The following is a 25,768-nucleotide window of genomic DNA, read 5'->3' on the forward strand; positions in this document are numbered from 1 at the left end:
TTCAGACTTGGTTCACTTTGAATGATGTTTAATATTGCTAAAAACAGCAAAATATTTGAAGTTAAATGCTGCTTTCAGAAGTGACAAAATATTTAAGAGTTAGCTGAGAGTCTAAAAAACTATGTCACCATCCCCATTGCTATTCCATCTATTTCTCTTACACATCATGGTTTTTGCTTGTATGTAACGGAAATACTAAGTCATGTCTTGAACCAGTGATTGAGCACCTGGTGGGAAGGCAGGGCCAACAAGGGCCCAGCAATGCATCTGAGTGACTGGAAGGGGTGAAGCCAGGATCGATCCTTTCCCAGGCCTCATTTAAGAATTGGCAATGGAGGCAAGGGTATCTCTTTGTAGATCCTTTTGCACCTGAGGTCTTCTAAAGGTAAGTACTTTTCTCACTTTATGTAAGAAACTCTGCAGATAACCATTATAATCCTTATAATTCAGGCACGTAATCTAAGTGCTTTAAATAAGGGTAATTTCTAATGACTTTGTGCAGTAATGTATGCTTTCATTTTAATGAATACTCCTTTTGAAAAAGGTCTAGTAGAACTGTACTCAACCTAAATGAACTAGTGGAACACTCACACCAAGTTGATGCAGTAAGAACATAAAATCTTACCTAATCTTTTGTGTTTCTATAACTGTTAGCTATATATCTGCCTTCACTAAATTCTGTACAATGAGGATTTGATGCCTGCATTCTGGTAGATCTGTGGAATATCCTTTATTCTCCCAAAAATTTCCTATGGAATTCAGTCCATTACAGAATATACTTATTTATTATCTAATCACTCTGAAAGTTCTCTCCCCTACAGTAGATGGGTACGTGTCTTACTATCCAGAGTGAAACTGTAGACCATGATGTGGTAAGCTTTACTGATACAAAAGCAACTGAGATCCACGTGATATGTTGCCCTGCAGGAGATAACATTGTGCAGACACCTGAAGAGTGAGCAAACTGTGTCACTACTTAAGTTCTTTAGAATGCAATTAAATGAAATGTTTCTCAAAGAAGACAGTTAAAGGAAAAGACATCCTCCACGAGATGAGGTCCTTCCAAAAACTCATCCTAACAAGCTCTGCTTTCCTGCTTTTTTCTTCTCTTAATACAATTCAAATCAAGGCAGGCTGTACAATCTGCTTTTGTCATTAATGCTTTATGTGCTATCCAGTTTTCTCTTCCAAATCCTATTATTTTCATTATAACCAACTAAACTGTCTGACAGTATGAATGTTAAGCTCAATCACAGAGGCTCTTGCATTGGTGCAATTGGGTCCCATTACAAAATGGGAGGCATCTCAGGGTTGGCAAGTTCAGTTTCAGTGCTTTTTGAAGACCTTCATATGGTATATAACACTTCTGAGTTCACTGATCTCTCTGGTTTTGTTCTCTTATTTCTGTCATGAAAATACCCAAATCCTGAACTTCTGGCTCAGAAGGAATTCATTACTAAGACTTCTTCCATCTCTTATCCTCAATTTAATTAGCTCCCTTAGATGAATGCCCTCTCATACAGGTATCTACACTGTCATCTCATCTTTTTCCTCCAAAAGATATGCTCTAAGAAAGACTGTGGACCAATTCAGACCACTGAATGCAAGTTCGAAGTGCTGTCTTTTCAGTTTTGGCAGGTATGTGACTACATAATAATGTTCTTTAAACTTTCTGATCATGTCAGAAAGCATGAATGTAAAGTGGTTTATCATAGGCTAGATTTCTCTGCAATACGAAGACAATAGGGGGCCCAAAAATTAGTTTAAAACACTCTAGTTGCAGGTCATAACTATTCTAAGCATTAATATTTACAACAATCTTTTTTCTATCACTATCATGATTCATCAAAGCAGTACGAAATTCTACTGGTTCGACAACTTAAGATGCAGTACATTTGCTACCATATGAAAATCAGAGTGAATTTTGTTTTCAGAGAGAGTAACAAATCTCCATAGCAAAGTTGTTATATTTTTTAATAACTACCTTGTTACTTTAAATACTCTGTTTTTCCTCTATCATACATTATCCCCTACATGTCATTATGTTAACACAGGATGTCCTTAACTTTACACTGCTATAAAAGCACATGTTAGGAATGTGCCATTGATACTCAGAAATAGACGGAATGTGAAGTTAGCTTAGGTCTCTCATCTTCTTACTCTGTACTTACCTTTTCCTGTACTGCAGAATTCCTCCCAAGGTACACATCCTCAAATAGATTTCCAGTTGTACTAATAAAAAACTTCATTTTTTGAGCAGATTCATTCTCCATGGTTCTGATGGAAATTCAGAAAAATAAATAAATAAAGCAGTATTTCTTCTGGAACATTTACTGAAGTTGATAACCTGACTTTATCTGCTTGAAACTTCAGTATGGAAGACTATTGTTCAAGACCAGGTTGGATGGGGCCTGGTCTAGTACGAGTTCTGGAGGTCAGTGGCCTTTCCTGTGGTGGGGGGATGGAGATCAATGATCCTTGAAGTCCCTTCTAACCCATGCCATTCTGTGATTCTGTGACTATGCAATGAAACAGTTACCTTCCACTCAGTTCACTGCTGCTAGCGTAGGATATCCATTGCGTGGACTCCTTTGCTCTATATTATGGAGATAAGGAACTGTAATAGAACTAATCTGCCTATTAGATAAAAATATTTTATGTCAAAAAGCTCATTATAGTTTTATAGTGGATTTTTTTTTTTTTTTTGCGTTTTTTAAGCTAGTGTTTCTAATGAGAATTAGTTACTTATACTTAATGATTGTTGCAAACTTTGTATTTTCTTTAGCAGCTTAAGCTACTAAGGGTCTTGGAACTATTTTGAAGAGATGAGAGTTTCTAATACATAAAAATCCAAGGAAATTATGAAGAGGTTTAATTCCAAAATATTTTCTGAAAAATCACTTGTTCTAAACATTAGAGACATCAGCTCTTCTAATAATGATGGACTTGGGCATTTCCAAACTCTTGTTACGAATACAGAAAATAAAGAGAGAAGTAATGGGATTTGTCAGGAAAACATCAGCTGTAAGTAAAAAAAAAAAAAAAAAAAAAAAAAAAAAAAAAAAAAAAAAAAAGAACTTGACTGAATGTATAGTTGCTATTCTTACACAAAAACAGATTCCCAAAAGAGAAAACTGGACTGTGAATTTGGTTAAAGAATATGTACTGAAGAATATAATAAGAATATAATAATTGAGAAAAAGCTGCAGTAAAGCAAGTATTAATCATTGAAATATTTTTATTCAAAAGTAATTCTTTTTTTCTCCTGGGAACTTCTTGGTAACCATCAGCATCTGAACATTTTTGTGCTCAGTAGTAGCTGGTAATTTTTAGGCCTTTCTGACAATTTCAGCCTTAAATCACAGTTGCAAAGATTTACAGGGAAATTATTCTGATGAAATAAGCAAACATCATAGCAGAGCACCTGGTAGTATTATGAAGAGGAATAGATGCATCCTGGGGAAATAATATAATCAATCTATCTGAGCAGAGTAGGAATGTTGTGCCAGTTCTCCTTCAGCCTCTGCTGTTGTTAATTGATTTCAATGTGATATTTGGCTTTTCATAGCAGTGTGAAACTGCTAACTCATTCCTTTCATAGTACATAGCTCTTCCTACAAAACAATGTTACCTAAACTTTGTGTATTTTTGTGCTTCTCTCACCCAAGTATCATTTTTTCACTTTCACTATTGTATTCCGCCCCCCCCCCCTTTTTTTTTTTCTTTCTAGAATTTCTCAGTAATTTGTCTGTGAATTATGACCTTCCCCTTCAGACTGCTCCTTCTAAGTCTGTCTTTTCCTTAGGTATAGTAGCTCTCAATATAACTCTACTCAAATATCAAAGCTGCACAAAACATTTACTAGAACAAAAGACAGGAAGCTTTACATTTATGTCCTTTTTGCCAGGGAAAAATACATCTTTAGATATATTGCCCAGTTTGCACCAGTTTATGGCAGTTACTCCTGAACCATGTTTCCCCCGTTTCTATATAAAATTATACTGAGCAATGCGATTACTTTGTTGCTTCAAGATTTAGAAAACTGGCTTTCTTTCCCATTAAAGCAGTGATGCCTGTTGTAAAGGAAAACAGATTGGTTTGATGTAAGTTGTTTATAAAATCTTCAGTTATAGGTAATTTTGTGGGGATTTTTGTTCTGGATTTTCGTGTGGTTTTAAAAGTACAGTTCTGGATCTAAAGTTTACTCTTCCACTTTATATCATAATTATTCTGAGCAGCGAGTTAAATTAAGTTCTAGAGTTTATCAGCCTTTTCCATTATTATTTTTTAAACATAGACCTTATGTACACTTTTTCTAGTCTCCCAGGAAGTATGCTATTTTTCACGCATTTCTAAATATACTTGTTAAATTCTGCAGTTATGTTGATCAGGTCTTTATGTATTTAATGATGAAGTTCATCAGATTGAGCTAATCTGAATTTTTTTACATTAAAGTATCTGTTCTCTTCATTCTTTGGAACAGAAACTTACTGCTCAGCTAATGGTATCAATGTCTAGGCCTCCATCAGTTACTTGTTTTAGTAAAAACATTTAATTAAAAAAGGCTTTAAGCACTTTCAATTTCTCATCATAATAATACTATGGTGCTTGCTCATCATCTTATTATTGCTTATAAAATTAGTTCTTGTAACCTTTGCTTTCTCTTTTTATTTGCCTATATTTTATGTTGCTAGTTTCTGCCCTGTGTATTTGTGCACTTTAATATTGATAACTACCTGATTTCCACTTTCTCCCTTTGTTGCACAGTATACTCCCTGAGATTTTTTAATTTTTCAAGGAATTCATGATTTTGATAGTGTTTTCTTCCTTTACTCTATTTCCTCTGCTCTGGAGTAATGTGTATGTGTGGTTATATTTGAGTTTAATATAATTTATCTGAGGAAGCGTCACAGAATCACAGAATTGTAGGGGTTGGAAGGGACCTCTAGAGATCATCGAGACCAACCCCCCTGCCAAAGCAGGTTCCCTACACCAGGTCGCACAGGTAGGCGTCCAGGCGAGACTTGAATATCTCCAGAGAAGGAGACTCCACAACCTCCCTGGGCAGCCTGTTCCAGTGCTCCGTCACCCTCACCGTGAAGAAGTTCTTACGCACATTCGTGCAAAACTTCCTATGCTGCAGCGAATGTCCGTTTCCCCTCGTCCTGTCTCCACGCACCACTGAAAAGAGACTGGCCTCACCGCTATGGCCGCCACACCTCAGATATTTATAAACTTATAAGCATTTGTTCTACTTTTTGTTTGTTTGTTTGTTTCCTTTTCCTTAGATGCTTACCTATATTTAATCTTTAGGCTGATCTTTCTTTATATTTCCTTAGGTCACTATGATTTTATCAGCCACATCTCTGTGTATGTGGGGAGATATGCATTGTTGTTAGTTTCCATTCTTCACTTCTAGGGATTATGAACTCTTCAATTTCATGTTTTCCACTCAATTTAACAAGGACATAAACCTTAGTATTCTTATTAGTTCTAATGACATTTGGAAGAATTTTCCTTCAACTGTCTTCTCCATTTCCTGTATTAAAAAACCACTGAAACACATTCCCATAACTTGCTAGGAAATCTATGCTTTGCAGTATCCCTCCCCCCGTGCAGTTTGTAAATATGACACTACCCTAAATTAACCTCTCAAATGCATAGTCCTTTTCCTGAAAATATGAATAACATCTTACCTGTATTACAGCTACGGTTATAATTCTGAGAAGATACTTGCGTACTAGATTCCTCCATAAATGCTGTTATACAAAAATTTCTGAAAATTTTCTGTCCATTGGTTCAAGTTTGCTTCACTCCAGCATGCAATTTGACTTACTTCTCTGCAAAAGGCTGTGTTACATTTGTGTAGAAAAAGCATCTCCGAGCAAACTCATTTCTTAGATAAAAAGCGTTCTCCACAAGAACTGAAATGCTTAGCTTATTTCTCACTGCATTACTTATTCATGTGCATGAAACACAATCTGTAGACAGATCCAATGGCTTGTGGAAAATGAGCATGGAATTACTAGACGCTGGTGCTACACAAGTGTAGTGTTTGTTTCAGAACATGCTTTACTTTAGGTAAACTTGCATATCCTGAGCTATCTTGTTCACAGAGCTGAACATAACAGAACAAGTCTTATGAGAAAACAACAACGAATGGCATCATTTAGGCAAATGGTTAATTTTGTCTTTGTTTTATCGAGTCACAATTCATTGTCCTTCTTGATGGTGCAAAACTAATTGGCTCTTATTGGAATTACATTACTTCCAAAGGCAGATAAAATTAATGCAAAGTAAACATCACCATGATCAGAGACTGATTAAAGAGGAAACAGACTTGCGTAAAGTTGATCCAGAAACCCACAAACACTCTCAGAATTATAAATTGGAAAGTTCCACAGATTATCAGATGCTGCTCTGGTTCATTATTTTGCATTCTTTGTTTTAACCTCTGGTCATCCGTAATATATCTTTCTGCAGTGATTAATATTAGTGATGAAGATAAACTATGGAAGAGCTGTGCTGTATTGCATGACTAATTAGTCTATCAGATTACATATTTGCAGCATTTTAAAAATGTTTCTCTTCACAGAAATAATTCAAAGCATGTGAAGCTCCACATCATGTGAGAAACACTATCGTATCTGACCCTGGAACTTCCAAAGGCAGGTGTTTTTCTCTTTCAAATAATTTAAAAATTGAACCACAACGTCTCCACCACGTTATTTTCTTACATTAAATCTCTTTAATGTTTGCAGCGTTTGCAGGAAGCTCCAATGTGAGTCTGGGAATTATATTATTTCTTTCCTCAGAGAGTTCACAATTAAACAGGTCTATGTACCAGATTCCTTCTAAGAAATCTCAAATGTCTTTGGCAAGAGGAAATCACTGTGGAGTCTGAATGGATCAAGGAGAACAGAGTATGCTTGCTGAGTGGTCAGGGTTGTCATTTGCCCTTATAATTTTGAAATGAAAATGCCAGTAGATTTAATCCCAGTCTTTGGAAGAGTAAAGAAATGCTAAATAAGCCAGTAATATTTAATCAAAAGGTGCAGTTTTATGTAAAGCAGGTGAATATCTAGAGAAAGATGAAGAGGGATTTCTATTTATAGGGGATTTTTTTTTTTTCTTTTAGAGATTCCACAATCTCTCTGTTCAAGATGTTTGACAGCTAGTGAATATAATTCTTAACTAAACTGGATCAAGGCCTTCTATGTGGGAATTACTAAAACCTGCAAAGAACAGGTAAGTTCAGAAATCACTGGATGCTGAACTCTATGAAGATGTGGAAAACTCTCATATAAAGAAAAGAAATGCATTTTTCTCCATGTGTACTGGAGAAGTCTGAACAAGAATTATGGGGCTTAAAATGTAAGGAAGATACCTCTCTGAAATGTGTGCCTACCTGAAGGACAGGGAGGAGGAGCTTCTCTTCACAAATTATGCCTGGACAGTCTATCTCTTTCTGATAGTTTTCATCACAGAGGATCTAAATACAATATGTTTGTGCTTTTGCAGAATATACACTGATGATGATAGGCTTAATTAGCTGTATCTATAATTAATATTCTCTATAATATTTGATATGTGGAATATAAAATACCTGAAAGAATCTTAACATTTTACCTGATTGAATCCAAAACATTCTGAAAACGGGAATTGGGATTTTTCTATATATTTTCTGTCTATTTCTGTATTTCTATAGAAACATGCAGAAGTCAAACGCTAGAAGATGATATTCTTATATCTGTGGTCAGCTCTGTTTTCTGTTTAATTTACGTGTTTTTTTTAAAAAAAAATTTCACTCTTCAAAGCACAGTTGGAGTTTCAGTTTTTCAACTTAAAATAATGTGCGATTATTTACATTGTTTTACCATCATCTCTTTTTATGTAACACGGTGGGTGGATTGTGTTACAACCGGAAAACTAATTGTGTTCATGAAGAGAAAGAATTAGTATGTAAATGGAGTGGTGGCAGTATAGAAGGAGCTAAGCTGTAGAGGTTACGCTTCGTAAACTGAGAATGCGCAGAATTTGCTGAAAGTTTCCAGAAGCTCACCATGGAGGCTATGCAGTCAGACGGTGGCTTTGAGATGTTTCTGATAGTTGTAGGGCAATGGCCTCTTGTAGGCTGCAGTCAGACATCTTACTGCACAGGCCTTCCTGCAAGGCATCAGAGTAAACTTCCACTAGACAAGTCCACGCTAGGTGGAGAGTTTAGTAAGTTGTCAAATAGGTGGGAGGTTATGTAACCATATTTAGAGGTTTCTCAGAGCAACAGTAATGCAAGACTTCTCCCAGCAATGACAAGATACAGATGATCTAACTTAAGAACATTGAGGTTTTCGAAACTCTGTTTTCAAGATCATATCTTTGACTTCCTAAAATCCAGCACCTATTTTATGGAAAAGAAACTGTATTCTACTTAATTTTTTTGACACATGATATGAAAATGTTCCCTTCCAAATTTATTAGTTTTCATGTAAAGATCTGAACACGTGATAAAGACAAACTGTACTCCTGTGTCCTTAACACTGTTTCAGTGACATATACACTTCCACCTCAGAGATCGAGTCCAGAGAAGAATTAAACACAAATCTGTTGCCATGCATTTGTACAACTGACTTCTTAGTCATTATTGTATATAGGAATGATTAACTGCAGCCATGTTCCCTACAGTAGAATTGGTAAATAGAAGGTAAGACTTCTGAAAATACCAGCTAGGTCATCCTGTAATGAGGGAATGAATCTGGGGCAAACATACTTGAGATAGGCTTTTTCATGTTTAAATGCAATTTCTTCTCTGTTAATCTATTATTGGCTCATTCTAATGTACATGTTTGAATCTGAAAATCTTATCAATGTCTCTTTTATGTATATCCTAATTCTTTTACTTTTCTGCCACATCTTTGTGAGTATTAGAGAGCAAGTCTTTCTATTTCCCTTTCCATCAAGACCAGCTTTTATCTTGCATGAAGAAGCTTTCTTCCAGGGCCATTTAGCTGAGGCTGCTGACAACTGTCAGAACACTTTCTCATGGATCTCCTGGCAAACAGCTGTGTCAGGGCCTGGGTGCTGCACTGATGGCCTTTAGTCTGCTGCCACCATTTTGTTTAATGTTAGCATCTTTGTATCATAGCAACATACAAGAATGCTAAGCACATCTAATGCAGTGGTGTTTTGCTACAAAGACAATTGGAGAATTTCTGATTCTTACCTTTGAATGATCTTTATGAGTAAAGGCTGTTTCACAAAGCAGGTTTCCCAGATCAGGTACATAAATATGTTCTAGTGTTAAATCAATTTCCAAATAAGCAAAATGACCTCTTTCTGCCTTAGAGTACATGACTATATCACCTGTTCTTCAGTCACACAAGGAGAAACAAGTTATGCAAGGTTGCAGTGATGGAGGCAGGTCAGCTGGTTATTTTTAGCTCCAGCTAGCACATTTAGCAAACTTTCACAAGAGGAAACTTTCTTTACCTGCAGCTGATTAGCATTCAGAGCCACACAACTCCATCCATTTAAACATAAAAACAGCTATTTCACTCTTATTCTTAAAACCGAATGCTTGCTGTTCAGCGTGAGGAAAAAGGTACACTCCAAAGAAATGCCGTAATGCATTTCTGATCCAGAAAGCTAAATGCAAATAGTGATTACTGAAGTCTCTTACAGTGGAATAAAAAGAACATAAACATCAGTATTGGAACACAGTTACCTTGTCACTGTGAAGGCTGTAGCCATTAAATCTTCCCTGGAGTAAGGAATGGAATTTTCCATGTATTTTTTTGTAAGACTTCTTTTGATGGAAGTTCCCATTACAAGTTCAAAAGCTTTTATTTAGGAGCTATTAGGATATTATTTTAGGACAGGCAGAATTTCTTTTAACGGTGTCCCTTGACCTGGCTCCAGAGTTTTACACACCAAAGACTTTCTCTTTCTCTATACTCCAGACACAGGTATCCCAGGAAAAATGCCTGGAAGGGCTGGAAGTATGATTTAGGTTATTAATGGCATGCTCTAGCAGAGCCACATGAGAGATGCTCTCAGAAAGAACCTCACGAGAAGTCCTCCCGCAGATGTCATCTCCCGGATTTTTTTCCCATTACAGGGGAACTTAATGTCATTTTAAAACAGTTGTTTACTAGTAAAGAGCAGAAGTATTCTTTCCTTCTCTTCTACAGAAGCCTGTTTAGAATACAGAAAATATTTTTTATCACTTCTCCTTGTATATACTCATTGATAATACTTATGACCATAAAATCTGAATTGAATCCTAAGACAAAAAGGGCTCTGTTGTTCTCTTTTTAGTTGCAGTAGGCGCTGAGCATTTATCAGGGACTCTTTGCCTCCTCTTAAGGTCTCAATATGCCATTTTCTATTCCCATCCTTTCTAAAGATTTCCTGAACTCTTCTGCCTCCTTCTGTTCACTGCCCTGTAGAGAGCTCCCTACCCTTATTCCCAGAATCTCAACGTTTCTGTATATGTTCTAAGCTCTTTGTTCTCACTCCCATCCAAAGCTCTTTCACTCCTCCTCTTAGGCTAGTGTTTCACTTTACTACATTCCCTCTACCTTGGTAAGTTTTTTTAGGTTGTTCAGGATGATTAAAAACTGCATAGCACAGCTCAATAGCCAGATAATGAACCCATTACTCTTCTGGAAGGTGTTACTAGTTGGCAAATAACTGAAGCATACATCTGTCTCCAGTTACAGACACCTGAAGCTGCTGGATATCTGAGCACAATGTCAGCGTGTTCATTGGTCCTGTATTGCCGAAGTTTTCTCTTCCAGTTTCCACTGAGCATAGCAGCCACTTAAGGGCAGAATTCAGTTCTGCTGCATTGTCTGCGACAGAAGAACAACAGCATACAGATAGGAGACTAAGCATGCAACACTACTGGAACACAAGAATGTAGAAAAAAATTTAATAAATAAGGAATATACAAGGACTGCTCAGGAAATAATGCCTCCTGTTTTATAATATTGGCCTATGATATTAGAGGCAGATGGTGGTGGTATGACAATAGAGATTAAACCTTCCCACCAATACTCCTTTACATGTTGTTGCCATGTGATAGATGGCAGCAGAGGGGCAGTCTGACAGAATGGCATCTGACATGGGAGTGCATATGAAGCAAAGGTGTGTCAAAGGTGTTCAGGCAGAAAAAATGGTGCCCATTGACATTCATTGATGTTTGCTGAATGTTTATGGAGACCAAACTGGATATGTGCTCATTGAGGCAGTGCATAGAGGTGTGCAGTGGAGGCAATGACAGTGAGTCACCTCTGCTGGTGCAGATATTTATGAGAGCAGCATGCAGGCTCTTGTTCAAGGCTGTTGAAAATGCACAATTAAAGGTAGTGACTATGGTGAAAAATGATGTTTTATAGCTAAGAATTTGTGTTATAGTTCTCTTTGTGTTGTAGTTTCTGTGGAAATAATTAGGAGGCATACATTTTGGAGCAATCTACATATAAACTGAGACAAGTATGAAAACAAGAATAAAGCAGCAAATCTTTGTATTTTGGTTTCCTATCACACTCTAATTAAAGCACCAGGAAGGAGGGAAGGTTCTGTGCGTTTGCTGACCCCTCCAGCCAATAGAGACAGAACCTGCCCTGAGCATCCCTATAGCCCTGTCTCAGCACAGCACAGTCAAGCCTTGGGCACGCATTTCTCAGCACTGGTACACATGGCAAGGGGAGGCCAGGCATGCAAGTTTAGATCTAGGGTCTGGGGATATCCCTTTGTATGCTTTCTTGCTATAGTGTCACCGTGACACAAACTGCATGTGGAAAAAGTGCCAATTCTGGCACAAAAGCTCTCCAAAGCACAGCTTGCTGTTTACTTTTTGTGAGCGTTCCTGTGAATCAAATTTGATTGCTGGATTGTTTGTGGTAAATAAACACAGAAGTACCATGAATGCTGCCAGAAAGATGAAAACAATGCTTCTGGGGAGCTTCTGATGTAGTAGTGGTGACTTTTAATGCTTAGTACTTCAAGAAAGCAATTAAGGTGAACTCTTTGGCCTGGTGAGGTTTTGGATGCTCCTGAACCACCCAGGGAATGAGAAGTTCTGCTTTAGTTGCAGTCCGAACTATAGAGGCTGTTAAAGTCCAGAGGCATCTCATTTCCCTCACCCAAAGCTTCCCTTGCTGTTAGAGCAACAGCTCCCATTTCCATCCTGCACCAAGGTGTGTGTGTGTGCATTAGAAGGCCTGTAGGCAGAGGACAAAATCAACATAACACTTATTGAGAGTAAAAAAATCGGCAAATACTGGGATATTTGTTCCTCTTTTCCACCTTGGTTCCTGTTGTGATATTCAGAAGCATGTCTTTCAAAACCAGCTTGATGTTCAGGACTTTTCAATGGTGTCAATATCTTTGTAGATGTGCTTACAGAATTTCTGTTGGATTGCTGTTGGTTTCCACCAGCTAATCATTATTCTTTTAATCTGAAAAGTTTCAACTTCTGTCACTGGAAAATTAGTGACATGTAAAAAGGAGTAACAAAAAAAACAGATCCTTAAATCTGACTTGCAGCCTCTAATGAGAAAAGAAAAACAAATCTGTCATCTCATTCAGAAAGAAAAAATGCTGTTTTTTTTTTTTTTAAAGTGAAATAAATGCTTTCCCTAAACATGATCGCAGTTGACAAAATGCTGGATGTTTAGGTAGCAATTATAGCTCTTTCAGAGACTGTCAAACCTTGTCACAACACATGTTATAAACGAGGACAGATTTAGACATCCTTTATGACAGTTACGTGTAGGATGTGGATGGTTGGCAGTTAAATTTCAAATGCAAGGAAATTTTCCTTCCAATAGATCTTTGCTTGTTTATTAAGAGGGAGTTACCGTGCGCTGAATCTTGTATCTGCCATGTGCAGCTTTTCATCCTTACAGCTTTTGACATTTCACTTTAACTTTCCCCGTGACAGCCATCTGAACATTGTTTTAGGTAAAAAGTAACCTTCAGTGCTCTAGAGATGCATGAAATTTTTAAAGCTCTTCATGTTTTTGTATTGAGATTGCAGATGGAAATGTGTCATATTATACATGGATGAATAGATAGTAAGAAAGCAAATAACGTAGATGGTAACAATAATGATTGAAGGGAGCAGCTTCATGATGTTCACAGAAAAGGGGATAATGCAGTAGCCCACATTCATCATGATTCACATAAAATGTTGACGAAATATTAAGAATAATAATGTGTATCACAAAGTACAATCCATGTGATGACAGACTGCACAGATGTCATTAAAGCTAAGTCTGACATGGATTTTAAAGTGTTTCTGATGTTAACAGCATAAATTGCATGAGGAGAAGAAGAGAGAGAAATGAAATCATGCTGTCATGGAGGAGAGTCCTGACATGGTCAGACAGAACTTTTTTGGAGAGCGTGCTGCAGCCTAAATGTCACATTTCTGAGTGCAGCATAAGCCTTCCTGACTGCACCAGCCTCACTCTGCTAACCAGCACAGTGACAAGCTCTGCATTCACCCTTTCTGCAGAGCTCAATAGAGGTGAGAAAGGGCTTGGCAGCATCTCCCAGATGGGCAATGTACAGCGTGTGCTACTCTGTATGCAGCTAGTGGAGAGAGGGAAGCTATATCTGCTGTAGCCCTCTCTCCAAATTCTAATAAGCCTTTCAAGCTCTGGAAGAAACTGGTAAGAAGAAAAAAATCTGTTTGCCCATTTTGTAGTCCTCCCACACTTGAATACGGCAGGCTATAGACTAATTTTTATGAATGGTGGTGTATGAAAACCCAGAGAGTTAAGTAATTCCAGCATTTCAACGAGACTGTAAAGGAGAGATGTCATCTATGATATCAGGACCTTGTGGCTCCTCTATTTAGCTATAGTAGCAGTTTAGCACAGCAGAGTTATTAATGTGCATGCTGCTAGGCAGATACTTGAGCTTGCTGGACTGGGACCAAAGTGCTCGCTGTGTTGGAGGACTGAGCCCGTAAACTGGAACACTGTGGGCAGCTCTACCTTTTGCAGAACTGAAGTTTTTGTACTTTCTATTTTAGTAAGAGTGACAGTGTTATGTAACTAGCAGATAGATGAACTTGTGATCATAAAATACTCAGAAATATTTGTGAAAATCTGTCTTGAGTAAAACAGCCTAAGCCCTTGAATTCTGAATGGAGTAGCTCTCCTCTTTCTGTCTGGCTTCAGACCGTTCACTTAGCCTTAATGACATGCATCCAAATAAAACTTGCTATTTCACAAATGTGAAAATAAATGTACTGTTTCTATCAGCATTCATTGCCTCATTTGGGAAACCAGCAGACTCGCTTGGTTCATTTATACTCTATCCAAATAGTGTTTCAAGACAGGGACCAACATCTTGCATCTCAGAGCCCTTCATAAACAGCGCTGTATCTTCTCTTCTACTCGCTTGTACAAAAAAAAAAAAAAAAAAAAAGGGGGGGGGACACAAAAGATTATAAGATATGCAGCCTTAATTTACTTGCAAGTTGATAAAATGCAACATAGCCACAATTTGTTATTTGCTCAGTTCCTAACAGACAAATTCTTATGTCTGTTCTTGATTTCAGAAATTGACTTAAATGTGTGTGAATAAATTCACAGTCTCTCTCCTCAATCACTTGACCACTGAAAACGTTGTGGTAATAAAATATTACAAAAAGTTTGCCTATTTGAGAAGTATTTTGGAGTATTTTGAACTTTAAGGAAGAGTCATATAAAAAATTGGTAAATTTAGAAGACAGTGTTCAAATAATCATTCTGTGATGGGAACACATCACCTAATTTTACAGCTTTATGTAGTAATTCTGGTTGTAAGAAGCACACAGAAATTTAAAAGTACCCACAATTTCAGTCCTCTTTAGTGTCATAAAATGAATCCTTAGGACTGTCACTTCTAATTGAAGGAAAAAAGATATTCTTCATAAAGAAAAAATAACATATTCTTGGATAATATTCATAGTGGAACTAATGACGGAATTTGGGAAAAATAAAGTGCAATGACAAAACATTCATCTTAACATAGAGGAACTCTAAGGTTTCTCAATGGCTCTCCTTCAGATCAAACAGACCTTTTTTAATGCACACAGTAATAGGTATACCTACACTCTACCTGCTTAAAATCTTGACCTCCAAATTCTCACAACAAAAAAGAGCTCCAGGTCATAAATAACAACGCCTTTGTGGCTGTAATGACATTCTGTCACTATTTCCGCTGTTAGTGTCAAGATGGGGACAAAGCCCTCTTAGATTATAAAGGAATTTTTCAAAGAGAAGCAGAAGTTTAACCCCTCTGCTCCATTCCCTGATGTCAGTTCTTAGGTAAGTGAAGGCATGGATATATGGAAGCCCTCTTATATTGCCAGGACACTGCCTGGATTTACTGCCCCTTCTTCCCAGACTCAATTCTCACCTCACTTGATCTGAAAATTGCCATCCCTTGGGTAAAGGAATCTGAATGGTGAAGCGTCATCGAAATGAGAGATCACATCTCCAGCAATCTCATCTACTTCCAGCAAAATCCACATCGGTTGCATTGTGAAACTATGAACAAAAGATATCTGATCTAAACTTGATGTATTTCAATGAAATCAAGAGGAAAAATGTGTTGGAGTAGATTTGTATACTTAATTCTATGTACCAACATTCTAATGGATTTGTTTTAAAGAGCAGTACCCAGCACTGAAGAAATAGCTGTGCAATTCTTCACCATTTAGCTGCCCACAGCTGAGATCTGGGGGACACTTTTATTTCAGCCACTCAGTCTCCCATTAAAAGCTATCTGTAATTGGTGGTAAATGGAATCTTCTGTATCAGTGCCCACAGAGTGGGCCCAAAAATACATAGGGTGGTTGTAGATACTTACGCCTGTTACGCAATCAGATCTTGAAGAGTAGTTTGCTAATTTTCTTCAGGCTCTGGATGAAAGTATAACAGCCATTCCTTATCTTTGCAGTGTTCTGGGATAGAGTTACATCTTAAACTTATCAATATGCTAGGTCACCTTGGTGCAAGAAAGAGCAATAGAGAAAACACAGGAGAATGTGTTTGGGAAGTTTGGTTTTAGACAGAACAACAAGGAAAAACAAACAAACAAAGACACAAAACAACCACAAAAAAGCACAGCTTAATTGGAACTTATGGTTGTCAAAGTGATCACTGTTTTTTTCAGCCAGCAGTCATAAGCAGATCTGGTATATTCTGCTTCGTTTTTATGGGGGTTATTATTGATAATTTTCTTTCCAATCAAGAAATCCCCACTTTATACAAAACCTCAGATGAGTTTAAGATTTTCTGAAGTTTTATTTGGAATGACTGCTTAAGTTGCACAGTATTTCTTGTCAACAAAACACACTTTTTTTTTTTCTTTTTTTTTCATTTAAACAAGCTTACACAAATAGTTGTGGGGGAAAATTGAGTTCTTTAACAGACAAATCTAATGTTACTTTTTAATCTTATTTCCACAAAGACCCGATGAAGAGAAGATTTAGAGCAGAGATGATAGTTCCTCTGCCTTACATGCAAAGGACAGAAATATTGAAAGAACAGATTCTCTTTATTTTCTGCTTCTGTAATTCTACTACTGTACCTCAGTGGAAAAGGAGGAGTTTGAGAGGTTATGTACGGGTGAATTTTATTATACTCTTAAATTCCTTTTTTCTAGGAAACAGATTGCAGTGATTTGAGATAAAATTTCTCATTTAGTATAGACAAGTATGCACCCCAGCTCTCAAGTGTAACTTGGAATGTGCATGTGCTTTATATATAAATATAATACAATACATACACGTGTATACACATTATACTTATGTGCATATGATATATAACAGATCTTCAGACATACGACACACACTATAGATCTTGTAAGATCTACATCACACAATTCATAAATATTCTTTTTAATATAATCATTAGCAAAAAAGGAGTAACAAAACCTCCAAACCTGTGACTATTTCACCCTACAGAATAGGTAGTATTCAGTGAGTAAGTACATCTTTCACTTCAGGGTACAATACAGAGCATAAATTCTTCAAAAGCAGGCATTCATGTAGCATAGCAAAGATGTGTGACCTCTACAAAGATATTCATCTATGCAAAATAACAGTGCAAAAGAAATGGTAGGCTGATAACAGTTAAATGTGGGTCTCTTGTCAGCAGCATTTCCTGAATTCCTTTAGCTGAGAAATAGTAACCGTGGAAAACAACAAAAAATAAAAGAATGATATAGAATAGAGGACACAGAAAATTAAATCAGAATATTTAAAGTAGACTTATCACTAATAGGATTCTTTTGTTGCATGAAAAGACATTTCTTTTCATTGAAATAATTTTGTCCACTCTCAGGTTTGTCAGGAGATCACATTCAAGTGTTAAAATTGAAAAACACTGAAATTCTAGAGAATGCATCCATTTGATAGTCTTTATGTACACAACATGCTGCCATAATGGCATGTGTATTTTTAATTGGATATTAATTTCAATAATCCAGATTTCACATTAGAGTAGACATGTCTCTCCTTTACAGTCTCCTTTACTTCTGTATGTGAGAAAATCTATTTCTTGACCTCTAGACTGACAAAAGTTCCCCCACAAGACTTCAAATAATAAAAAACCTCATAGGGAATGAATGAAAAACAGCAGACACCTTCGGTAGGGTTCATCTCGTCTCATTTTAGGCATCTACAACTGGATGAAGAGTATTTCTCTCTATTGCCTGAAGAGGGAACCTAGGGTAATGCAGACTGCTAAGTTGTGGAAAATGAGTTTCCACTCCTTGTGTGAAAGAAAGCAGGCTGCTGATACAGATTGCTGTTTGTAGGATGTATCTGTTGGAGGATGCTGATATGCTGATACAGCGTGGTAGAGCAAGAAAATTTTTTGATGTTTGTTGGGGAAAGAGCCTTGATGCTGTAGGCACTGAGACTCTGTGCCTCCTGTTGGGTTTCACATAAACTGATGGTTCTTCACACCTGATGTGGCTGCAAGGTCAACATGTTGCCTTCCTTGAGCGCGCCAAGTGCCTGCTGAGAGGTGCTGAGCAACCTCAAATTTCATTAAAGTCATTGGATAGAGCCCTCAGCTAACTCATGCGATGAAGTTGCACTATTTATATGATGAGAACATATGCATGCTGTACTATTAGTGCTAATATTTTTGTCAGAACACTTTTTTGAAGTAAAATGTGAGAACATTTGTGGGCAGTAATCACAAAACAGGGTTGACAGCTCCTTCCTTCTCATATTCAGTCACAAACGTTTTTCCTTTCAACACATTATGAAATGTAAATGGAACTGGTCATTTTCAGAAACTAGTGTTATTTGGTTGATAATACGTGACTACTAAAAAGGAGCTGACAAGGTTATCACTAGATAGCAACTGATAACAGCAGGCAGCCTACAGCTCTACCTTAAATTGAAAGGGTATCTATGCAGCTTGACAGCAATACCTGTGAGAGGAAACCACATACTGCACTTGCAAAATTTCATAAGAGATGAAGATCACTAAGCCTCTCTCTTTCATCACCACCCGTCCAGCAGTGATGGCGCATTTTTATTTAACTAATAGCCTTCCATTCCATAGTTACGGAAGTTGTGATAATATAAAACACATATTTTAATGTTAATATCAAATGCTATTACGAAACTATCCTGTCTCTGTGATTAGAGGTTCAGGTTGTATGTTAGGAAAATTTTCTTCTCAGAAAGAGTGGTGATGTATTGGAACAGGCTGCCCAGGGAGGTGGTGAAGTCACCATCTCTGGATTTGCTCAAGAACTATGGAGATGTGGGGCATGGTTAGTGGGCATAGTGGGGATGGGTTGACAGTTGGACTAGATGATCTTAGTGGTCATTCTAACATTAATGATTCTATGATTCTGTGATCTCTGAGGAAATGTTTAACAGTGAAGTCCTTCAAGGTGACCACAACAATCAGCCAAATCTATTTCACATTTCACCTTCTCCAACTAGAAGAGCCAAAACCACATCCGCAATAATCTCTCTTCATGGCTGATAACTGTGGAGGAAAAGCTCTCTTTCTGTGAACATCCTGATTCACATTGCCTTCATCCTTAGCTATAGGATCTCTGGAAATATAAACAGTACTGATGTTTCAGAACAAAAGGCATGAAATCATAGAAAGGAATAATAATATCATCAAATTGTTTTGTTCTCCTCACCCAGAATGGCAAAAGACTTGCTCAGATATTCACATACAGATGTTTGATGTGCTTGATCATCAGTGAATCACCGCTGTGCCCAGGCAGCCTGAACAAAGCTTGACACAGGCTTATGGTAGTAACTCCTGCCTGTTCTCCATCACAACTCTGTGTCATCACTATAGAGCGTAGGATAATATAAAAATAATGATTAAGCAAAAAGCTGAAACAAATCCTACCTAATGAATCATTATAGTAAGAAAGATCTGTATAATTTCAGGCTCACTCTTTCCTTCAGTATCATCTATTAAATCTGCTAATGCAGTTAATTGTAGTAAGCTCATGACAAGAACAGATGCAACTGTCCACTGAAAGAAGCATGATCTGGTCAGGTTTAATGTCAGTGTGTTCCTCAGAGTTTTTCTTGTCAGCTTGAATACAGCTTGTGTTTTGAAAGAACAGTTCAGTTAGGAACTAAAGAAATTCATGTACAACATCATTTCTCTTCTAACAATGCTTATGAATTGTCAAATGAGACATACCAAGTGCAAAGACCAGATTTCTTTTATTTTTGTTTTTTAAGGTATTAAGTACTTTTACAAAGACTGATGCATACTGGAATTTTGTAAGCTAGATATATTTATGATCTGTGGGCAGCTCTTTATATAGTTATGATCTATCCTTGTTTGGATAAAATCCATTTTCTATTCAGGGTAAAGGACTAATTTAATGTCTCCTAGCTTAGTAATGGATGAAAGAATAGAAACCACCTTCCAAACTGTGAATCAACATTGCAAGGCTGAAATAAATGCTTGGACCTCAAAATTCAGCTTTGTAAAATGTGGTGTGAATCCAGGTGCACTCCTTTGGTGGAAGGGTACATTGCATGCCAGGAGGAAGAGAGGACATCAGAAAATCAAGAAGAGAAGAACACGGGGGTTATGCAGACAGGGAAAGAGTGATAGAAATTGATGCTTGGTGGGAATAAGGCTGAGGGTGAAGACAACGGCTGGATTCTGTCATCAGAGGACTTCAGAGAAGACCATTTCAGAATGAGAAAGAGGTGTGATCAGAGTTAGAACACCCCACAAGTTATTTCATCAAAATAATGGGACATACCAATATTTTCAACACAAAGTTTAGAAAATAAGAGTATCTCAGCAGCAGAAAGAATGGAATAAAAAGGTCCGGACAAAAAGCATGCAAGATTGTAACAGTCAGAAAATGCTTAGCATCAGAACAGTAGAGGATTCAGGATCAAAAATGAAGCACTGGTCAGTTTAATGATACCAGGAAGTCTCTGAACAGACACCCAAGCCACAACAGACACTTGGATCTTCTTTTTATACAAAAAGAGCTATGCAGTTCATCACATATTTAGGGGACACTTAAAAACCTTTATTTAATGTGATTGAAAAAAGTGCTTTGGGGGCACAGCACTGCTCTGTGTAGGCAATGTAAGGGCTTGGCATTCTGAACAAATGGCTGGGTCCTGTCATTCATGTCATACTTACTGTGTTCAAGGAGACAAGATTTGTTTACATTCTCTGCATGCAAATAGGTCTGGATCAAAAAATACTTGACTCCGTTGTGTTTCTGAGAAACAACCCGCACACTTCCAAATACTGGCTAACCACTGGCTCTAAAAAAAGGGGTAATAACATGTTTTAACCACCTTAATAAAACTATCAAATGTAGGTATGTGTATACATTCCCGAACGTTCCCGCATTGAAACAACTAATCACACATTCAACTATCTCTATTATGCAAGAAATACATTTTCATGAGACATTTATGTATGTTTAAGCTATTCTTTTCAATGTCAATACAAAAAAAACTGTTATATTTAAAATGTTGGCACTGGTGCTGGTTTCTTCAGATTGCTCAGTTTTGCAGCAGTCGAGTGGTTATTTACAGATCAAGTAAAACTCTCTAATCAGCCAAACCACTGTTCTTTTTCTGTAAACAAAATTGAAAATTACATCCAATCTGAAATGCATGCGATTTTCATCTTCCTGAGCTACTAAACAAGATACTTGCTAAAAGGCAAACAGTCTTACTCAGAAGATTTTTTAACTAGTTGTCAGTCTGACTAACAGACATCACCAATAAATTACACCCTAGCAAAATTTCTGGTTTTTTGATTGGAGAACAAAAGCAAATCTTACAATCATGGAGAAACAAGTAATGTAATTTTTTTGTAAAATACAAATAATTGCAACAGCAGATACTTTTGTAAGCATGACTATAGCTGCAAAGAATATATAGAGAACTGCACAACAATGGTTAGAAGTGACTACAATTTTTATGTATGTGGTGCATGGGTGGTCTTTACAAAATGTGAGGCACCTGTTGATTTTTCTTTTTAGAATTCTAAATCCCTTAAAAAAAAAAAAAAAAAGTGACTGAAAAGATGTAGCTCAAAAAAGGGCCAGGTGAGAGGCAGCAGGTATTGATTTCTACAGAGGAGTGCAATGTCACTTGACTTGAACTTCTCAGGACTTTAAAGATAAAAAGAGCCACTAGTTCAATTTAAAACTGGATGTGAATTTAAAGAATAGACATCAGCTAAGTTTTGGTGTGCTAATTCATCTTGCTCAAAAAGTGAGTGGCTGCCTCTTCGATCCACACGCTGAATTTAAGAGTCATCTCTTTAACGTGCATACTGTTAGTCGGCTCTAAATGTGACTAGAAGAACAGGTGCATTGCAAGATTGCACCAAGGAAGAATAACCAAATGTCTTAACTGTTGAAGAAAGGGTTCTACTGTCTGACAGTCAAGGAATAGAAATACATGAAGAAAGACTAACCATTTCAAGAAAGAGCTGGCATATAACAGCAAAGAATGCATCAGACTTAGCATTTGTTCTTTCCTCAACATACATTTTCATGGGCAACCATTACTGCTTATTTAGATCCACATCAGCAAGCACTCATACACTGGAAGTGCAGTTTGGTCTTGTTAAATGTTACAGATCTTTTTCTGTTCATTTATTAAAATCAGGGTTTTGCTTTCTGTGAAGTGATGAATTATGAATTGGATTGGAATAGCTGAATATTGTCTTAATTTTAGTGGTTGCAGAGTATAGAATATCCCACACATTTCCTTGTGGTATTACGGAGAGGAAATTGTGTGGACAGAGTGTGTGATTTGTTCAGCGTGTTACTGCTTTTGTCAGCTCTCAACTTGTTTTAAGCACTCCTCCATTTGTGCTATACCTCACTGGCTTTTTAATACCCAGCGTGGTTCCCAGTGATGTAAAGGAATTTCAGATAGATACTTCCCATACTACTGATACTAAAATGTGTCATTGTGAGAAATAATTTACTGAAAGGTACAAAATTTTGTATGCATTGGCTTTTCCATTGTTTACAATTTTTTACAGTGATTCTAATTGAATAAAAACTTGTTATTTTCCCCTTATGGGTCCTTCAGCTTTTTCTGGTGAAGAAATAGTTGGAGAGAACATAAGATTGAATGTAAGAGGAAGCATGAAATTTTCATTATGGCCTTTCTCTCACTGTCCCTTATGAAAGTATTCTGATCTCACGAGGACCATGGGAAAGACATTTTTTCTGTTTCTGTGTGGTTTCCAAAACCCTTCTGTGGCCCTTCCAAAAATGACTTTACTCGTCTTCTGTGTGACAAATATACAGGCTTTATTCCATTCAAAACCCCAGTTACTGTAAATTGGAGTGTATACGAGGCATCAGAGCTCTAATGGATGGTAGTTCACAATGTGCAGGGATGCTGCTACAAAGATGTTGCAAGCTTCCTTTTAGGGATGAAAATCTTTTAAAGGATTCAGCAGCTCACCTTGGGCTTTACAAATTAAACTTATAAACTGTAATTCAGACCCGCCACATTCTTTCCTGACCCCCATGACTTTCAGTAAATGTTTGCAATAACTCAGAAAGACAGTGATAAAATGGGGAACACTACATTTGGAAGAACAACTACACATATCCACTCTAGCAAATCAGCCAGGCATATAAATCATTTTTGCTCAGTAAGATTAGGAGTTGATTATGTAGGAATGGAATAGGAATGCTGAATCTAACAAAAGCAAGATAAAGTCTGCCTGAAGATTACCATGCAACACTTCATTTTATTTTTTAGCTCAGAATGGAAATGAGTAGGGTAAGCATAGCAGTAACCAAAACTTGAAGGCACCTCCAAGACACTTTTCACTTTCCAGAGTAAGTTCATGAGTTTCCAAGGAAGCATTAGAAAAGTGACTACTCTTATAGAATATAATTACTGTAATGATGCTTCCTTTGAGTATACAGAGGACAAGATAATGTAATGAGACAGAAAGTTGTATCAGGTTGAAGAGCATCAATTTGTTACAGCATGGTGTGATTTCATTAGCCAATTTGGACTTGGGCCTGTCACATGGTACTACATGACTTACATACAAGCCTAATATTTGAAAACAATATAGTGGAAAGTATAAGGACAGTCAAGACATAAAATATAGAAAGCATTGAGACTGTGAAGTCTGGGCAACAGTAAGTGGACAATAAGCAAATACAAATTCTGAAGACCCATCCACACCATGCCCACTAACCATGTCCCTCAGCGCCACATCTATCCTCTTCTTGAACACCTCCAGGGACAGTGACTCAACCACCTCCCAAGGCAGCCTGCTCCAATACCTCCCTATTCTTTCTGAGAAGAATTTTTTCAGAATATCTACAACCTGAAATAAACGCCATTAAAAATTCCATAGACTTAAGTTCTTCAAATATCCAATAAAATAGCATTAGGAAAAAGGAATTACGGAGACTATCAAGCATTTCCAGAGGAGAAATCTGATGTGGGTTCAGAAAGATAAGGTCTTCTCATGAAGACCTCAAGAATGTTAAAACTAGCAAAAAGATGTGAATGCGGAACACAGCTAAACATAGCTGCAGAAACTCACAATAACCTTGGGCTATGATGGCTCGAAGGAACAAAACCCATATGAGACCCATAAGTCTGTGGTTTCTCCCAGGGGAAAATGCCAGAGGCGTGGTGGTCATAGCGGGTGACACCACCTCAGGGTTCGCCAGCACACCTTTCCTTATTGGAGAGGCAACCCGCAGGTGCACCTCCTCCCTAGAGATGCTGAGATGTCACCATTGGAAAGTGCCACCGTGTGACACTCCCGCAACCAGCCCGGCAGCAGTCGGAACGGAAGCCCCGCGGGGGCCGTCCTCAGCCCTGCGACGGCATCCCGCAGGCACTGCCCTCTCAGGCCGGAGCGCGAGACCCTCCCCGCGCCGAGACCGTCCCGGGGCTGAGCGGGAAGCAGAGCCCAGGCGGGGTCCGCCCGCCCCCACAGCCAGGCGCTGCCGACCCCGCCCGCCCGCGCCGCGTAGCACCCGGTCGGCTGCGGTGCCCCATTCGCCTCGCGGGCGCCACCCGGCCTAGGCGCTGCCCGTCCGCCGCGGCCCGGCCCGCTGGCCCCCCCAGCGGCGGCGGCAGAGAGCGCGTTGCAGCCCGGCGGCCGCCCCCCCGCCTCCTCCCGCTGCCGGGCGGCTATTTTTAGTAAATCCTCCTCGTGTCGCCACGGGCTGCGAGCGCAGCGCTCAGCCCCTCGTCAGCTGCTGCCGCCGCCCCGGCGCGGCGCCCCGCCCGCCCGGCCGCACTCAGCACGGCTCGGGCTCGGACTCGGGCTCGCCCCGCCGGCTGCTCGCCGCACCCTGCCCTGCCCTTCCCTCCCCTCCTCGCCGTCCCGATGGCCCCCTGACCCCGTCGCCGCCGCCAACTTTTCCTCGCCGCCTACTCCCCGTCCGCTCCCGCGGAAGATGGCAGCAAGGGGAAGGACTGGAAGTTACAGCCCGAGAGCGAAGAGATAAGGAGGCGGCGCGGGAAGGTGAGTGGCATCGGGCGGCTGCCCCGCTCCGCTCCCGGCTCTGCCCGGCTCCCGGCCCCACCGCGTCCCGCTGCTCGCGGCAGGTTGGGGAAGTTGCGCCGTGCCGGCATCCCGTGCAGCTGCCGCCTGCGGAGGTGGGCAGCCCTCTCCAGCAAGTTTCCTTTAGCTGCAACGTGCCTGAAGCGGGAGTTTTCTGCGCTGCTCCTCGGGGCCGCGGGCAGGTGGGAGCGGGGCGGCCGCCCGGGGTGTCAGCCGTGCTCCTCCGAACGGCGGTTTCAGAGGGTGGGGGAGCGGCGCGTTGCCTTCCTGCAGGGGGACTTCCAGGGCAGCAGCGTGGGGTGGTTCGGGGTGAGGGTACGGCTGTTTGGACCTGATCGCTCGTGCTTATCGTTATAATGGGGAAAAGAGAGATGCTGCTTACAACACACAAAATGTGTACTCAGAAAGGCTGCCGCCGTTTGTGTTTTTAAGTGCTCTGAGGAGGTCTCAGAGCATCCACAAACTGCATGAAAATTAACTAGGGAAGGAGTGTTTAAAACAAGCCTAGCGTTGATGCTGAAGTACGGAAGCGAATTGTGGAGCCCTTCTGACACGTGGAAATGCGTGAGTGTTCTTTTCTAGTGCGAAAGCTGCTGAGAATGTTTGTCGTAAACAGCACGGAATAAGTGCAAGCAGAGAAAGCAGGGAATTCTAAACATATCTGTCTTCCAACGTTGTCAGCTTCAGTTCTGTGACATTTTGTTTTC

The 25,768-nt window shown here is 39.0% G+C and overlaps 1 protein-coding gene across 1 annotated transcript in view; it reads left to right on the forward strand.

The window, feature by feature from the left end:
- The first annotated feature begins 526 nt into the window (after positions 1 to 526).
- HDAC9 (histone deacetylase 9) overlaps positions 527 to 25,768 on the forward strand; it is a 465,688-nt gene continuing 440,446 nt past the window's right edge. Inside the window, exons 1-3 of the mRNA XM_019616457.3 lie at positions 527 to 1,638; positions 6,596 to 6,668; positions 7,139 to 7,248. Of these exons, the coding sequence (XP_019472002.2) occupies positions 7,217 to 7,248 (32 nt within the window). The 5' untranslated portion in view covers positions 527 to 1,638; positions 6,596 to 6,668; positions 7,139 to 7,216. The remainder of the gene's footprint in view (positions 1,639 to 6,595; positions 6,669 to 7,138; positions 7,249 to 25,768) is intronic.

This window comes from Meleagris gallopavo, chromosome 6 (assembly GCF_905368555.1).
Source record: "Meleagris gallopavo chromosome 6, MGAL_WU_HG_1.1, whole genome shotgun sequence".
Lineage (NCBI taxonomy): Eukaryota > Metazoa > Chordata > Aves > Galliformes > Phasianidae > Meleagris > Meleagris gallopavo.